This window comes from Falco cherrug, chromosome Z (genome assembly GCF_023634085.1).
Source record: "Falco cherrug isolate bFalChe1 chromosome Z, bFalChe1.pri, whole genome shotgun sequence".
NCBI classification, from domain to species: domain Eukaryota; kingdom Metazoa; phylum Chordata; class Aves; order Falconiformes; family Falconidae; genus Falco; species Falco cherrug.
The window spans coordinates 72139280-72143741 of record NC_073720.1 but is presented as its reverse complement, the minus strand read 5'-3'; the positions used below and the strand labels follow the sequence as shown (position 1 = coordinate 72143741).

General features: G+C 48.8%; 1 protein-coding gene across 1 annotated transcript; it reads right to left on the bottom strand.

Annotated features, from left to right (window-relative positions):
• Positions 1-531: 531 nt before the first annotated feature.
• On the bottom strand, positions 532-2031 carry TUSC1 (tumor suppressor candidate 1). The gene has a single exon (XM_055699854.1). It carries the CDS (start codon positions 1916-1918, stop codon positions 1340-1342), a length of 579 nt encoding a protein of 192 aa, XP_055555829.1. The 5' UTR covers positions 1919-2031; the 3' UTR covers positions 532-1339.
• Positions 2032-4462: the final 2431 nt, after the last annotated feature.

Genomic DNA, 4462 nt, shown 5'->3' with positions numbered 1-4462 from the left:
CAGTATTTATCAATTTAAGCATTTCTGAGAATATTTATCCAACACTGAAACACCACATCCAGACATCAACACCCATAACTTCTCATTGAGAGACTTCCCATTTTAAGAATGCACTTACTTGAGGCTGCAGGTTCAAGAGACTAAAGCAACACTACAGCCATTTTATGATTAGAGGCTTATGCTGACATCATATGAAGAAGTGGCTACTCTTCAGAAGTTAGATTGTCACAAATACAGAAAACAAGATACATATTTTCACCTTTTCATGCTACTTTAACTATGAGCTGAAACAGACCTTGGCTGTCAAAAGCTTTAAAGGAACCTATCCCAGATCTGAAAGCATCAGACAGCTTTTAAATAACAAAAAAATATGAAGGAACATTTCAAAGCCAACTTAAGTTTCAGTTCTTTACAAAAGAGTAGGTTTTCTTAGGGAAGACAGATCTGAAAAATAACCAAATAGTTCAAGCAGCAGGTTTTCTTAAGGTCAAAAAAATAGCCAAATAAGTTTGTCTTTGAAGAAATACATTACAAAGGTCTGAAGGGTGTTTCACCTACAGTTTGAAAATAAGTCCCTGTTCAAAAAAAAACCAACCCACTTAAGGCAACCATTTGGTGTGTCACAGTTTTATTTTTATCTGCTGCAGTTTTACGTAAAAGTGTGAAATTCAAACCAATATTCATGCGATGGTGAACAAAGTCTGTCACTGAAAACACAATTACTGTTTTGCAGTAAATGTCCATAGAATTTAGAAGGGTCCAAACGACTACCAACTTTTACTGGAATGCTAACAGAGAAGCTTGCAAAGTTCCTTCACTCCCTTTCCCAACAGACACATGCCGACAGCTAAGAACTAGTCAGAGCCATCTTCTGATAGTCTCCATCGCTGTTGAGGTCCACCTGACAGTTGCTAACTCAAGAGGAAAAGGTGATCCGCAGCTGGTTCCCAAGGAAGCACAGTTAAATGCAATGAGGTGACATGAGACCAGCTGTTCGTTTGTCCATGACAACAGCTGCTCAGAGGCATCCCTAGACTGAAACATGGGCCTCTTCCCAGCGTCAGTTTTCCAGGTGAACCTGCTTCTCCTTCACCATGGTCAACGATTCCTCCCCATATATGTGGGAAAGGGATTAAAGGAAAAACAGCACAGCTCCTCCCCCGCTCTTTCTTTGGGAACAGCCTGCCTGGCCTGAAGGGCGAGGGCCAGCCCACGCTTCACCGGGGGCAGCGCGGGGAGGCAGGCGGGGCCAGGCCGCCCCCCCCGCCCCGTGGTGCGGCGAGGGCGAGCGGGGCGGGAGGCCCCCGGCACCGCACCCCCCCCCTCCCCCCGGCGCCGGCTACACGACCGGCACCAGGCTCCTCTTCGCGGGCGGCTGCTCATCCTCCTCTAGCAGCTCGACCAGATCCCCGTCGTCCAGATCCCCGTCGTCCAGGCCCGAGTCCTCCGGCCTGCTGGCGGCCCGGCAGCGCCGCAGGCGCCTCAAGGCCTGGCGGTGCTTCTCTTGCAGGCTCCCTAGCTGAGCGCGCAGGGCCGCCGCTTCCTCGCCCAGCTCCACGGCGGAGGGCTCGTCGGGGCCGGGCCCCAGCAGGGCCTGGCGGAAGAGGCTACGGTTCTCGCGGCGCAGGCGGCGGTTCTCCAGCCACAGCTGCACGTTCTCGTGGCGCAGCTGCGCGTTGTGCCACTTCTGCTCCTCCTGCTGCTGCAGCGCCTGGCAGTGGCTGGCCGCCAGGTCCGCGTACCGCTCCGCCAGATACTGAAGTGAGCCCCGCGACTGGCCCCGCCAGCCCTGCGGGCCGCCGCCCCACTCCACGAACTCCTCCACCTCGCGGCCACCGGCGCCGCCCGGCCTCGCCCGGTCTCTCCGCGCCCAGCCGTTACGGCCCCAGCGCCCCTCCACAACGCGCATGCGCCTCATCCGTGCCGTTCTCGCAGCCCGCCTGCACACCACACCACACCCCGCCGCCGCCGCTGCCGCGAGAGGAGGGAGCCGGCGCCTTCTTATGCAAATAACGGGCGGGGGCTCGGCCGCCGGGGGCGGGGGCGGGGGTCGGGGTGGCAAGGCCGGTGCGGCCTGGCGCCGCCATTTTGGGGCGGGGCCAGGCGGGGCGCGGCGGAGGCTTGGCTCTTGAGGCGGGCGCGCCACTTGGGCCGACGCTGGTGCCCCTCCGCCCTGTGCCGCGGCCGAGTGAGGTGGCGGATGGGCCAGAGCCGCTGTGGGGGCTTCTCAGAATACCCTCGTCCGCCGCATGGCCTCTCTGACCAGGTGGGGTTTCACTGGCTGGCTGTGTGGTGCAGGCCTCCCCTGTTCCTCTGAGCCTCGTGTTTATTGTTAATTAGCAGTGGTGGCTACAGCACAGCGGAGATTTAATGTCAGATCAGGAACTCGTGTTAAACTAAGAACTGCCCATAGAAATGTTACTCGGTCCCTTTTGATATTGCTAAGTTGTTGGGGTTTAAGGAGTACGACATGCAGGCTTACAAAGATGCCCAGTTAGTATGTGACTGATTGTGATGGCTCATAGATGATTTGGCTTAAAGTAACAAGATCACGTGGTGTAAGCTTGCCTGTAAAACATTTGCAAAAGAAGAGAAATAGGCCGTTGAGGGCTCTATATTGACATTTCACAGTGGGTGGTGAAATCCATTAATCTGGAATTCTCATAAATTCCCTCTGGCTGTCCCCCTTTACATAAACATGCATATAGGCATCTGCACAGTTAGGCAGTCCTGTTGGAATTACAGTGACTGTGCAGTGCCTGACACTGTGGATCACTGCGTATTTTTTGCACTTCAGGTTGTGAACTGCTTTGTGATTGGAACCATGCTTTACTCTGTGATCCAGCGTGCTGTTACTTACCAGCTGAAACTTTTGAGTATGGATCATGTATTTGAAGTTCAACAAAAAATGTGTAGCAGTAATTGTAGTAATTATTTCCAGAATATTTTCGGTTCTAAACAATGAGTGTTCACTTAAAAAGTTTAGAAGAGAAAGAGCAAATCACAGAAGTAATCTGAGTGTAACTGTACCTTTGCTGTGACTGCTGATGAGCAAAAATGAATTTACAGCACATATTTCCTGTACTAAGCCAGCTTCCAAGGAACGATTGGCTAGGGCATTATAGTAATTCCATGTAATATGTGACTAAACTGGTTTTGCATTGAAAGTAACAGGTTAATGCCTGTTTATTAGGCACTTCTTAATGTTGCTGCTTCGGATACCCATAGGTATACCCACTGCCAAGATGCTTGTAAAACTACATTAAGGCAAATCCTGTAGAGCGCTGAGACTTCAGCTACTTGTTCAGTCTGTGTGGAAGTGGACCAGGGCTTTGCACTCCTGTGACACAGTGCATAGAGTAACATAGAGCTTGAGCTTTTTATGACCACTGAATTACAGTCATCATTGACAGCACCTTAAACTTTGTTTTGAGGTTGGCTGTTCCTTGAGTCTTATGGTGAATGTTGTACTACACCTCCCAGTTTTGTTTATTCACCTATTTCAGTTTTTCATGTGACTTATTGTACTCCATTGTGCATGCATGTATACAAGCATAAAGATTGATGGGCTGTATTTCTATAAAAGTCGTACTCGTGTATCAGAAGGGAGTTACTGAATTCCAGATTCCTCAGACAATGTTTAAACACCAATTTGATACTCTTTGGTTAAAGGCAATGACAGCAAGTAGTGATTGGGGAAAGATGGCAGGTCAGTATAGACAAACTTGATTGCAAGATAGGATCACACTTGACAGTGTGAAAGGGGGAAGTAACGAGAGAAGTTGTGAGAAGTTGCCCAGTTGTCAGTGGTTTTCTTCTCATAGAATGCTTGTAAAGGATACAATACTTAAAACAGCAAAAATATCGTAGGGATAAATAATATCTCCATTCCTATTGATTAAAGCCCTGTTTTTATTTAAATGGTATCAGGTCTCCGTAGATGAGAAAATGTCAATGCTTGTGGACCATCAGCTACCACTGATTTTTGACCCTATCCAACCTGCTTGGGAAGAAGACCCTAGAAAAACACCTCACAAGGCAAATAAAAACTTTTGTTGTTTGTAATTCCCTTTACAACTTGGGACACTGCATTCTTATTCTTGAAGTGAAAGGAATTCAAGCAGCTCTACCGTTTGTATGGATATGAAGGGGTTTTTATTCTCTATGATTCTTAAAGGAAGTTTCACAAGAAGCTAGACTCAAACTGAAGCTGAATTTTGTACTCCTTTTCTACTCTTAGAATCGTAGAATAGCTTGGGTTGGAAGGGACCTTTAAAGGTCATCTAGTCCAACACCTTTGCAATGAGTAGGGACATCTTCAACTAGATCAGGTTGCTCAGAGCCCCATCCAACCTGATCTTGAATATTGCCAGGGATGGGGCATCTACTACCTCTCTGGGCAACCTGTTCCAGTGTTTCAGCATCTTAATTGTAACAAATTTCTTCCTTATATCTTCTGAAT

What these genes read in the sequence shown, in the direction of transcription:
- TUSC1 (XM_055699854.1), bottom strand. Translation starts at nt 1,918, where the DNA reads ATGAGGCGCATGCGCGTTGTGGAGGGGCGCTGGGGCCGTAACGGCTGG.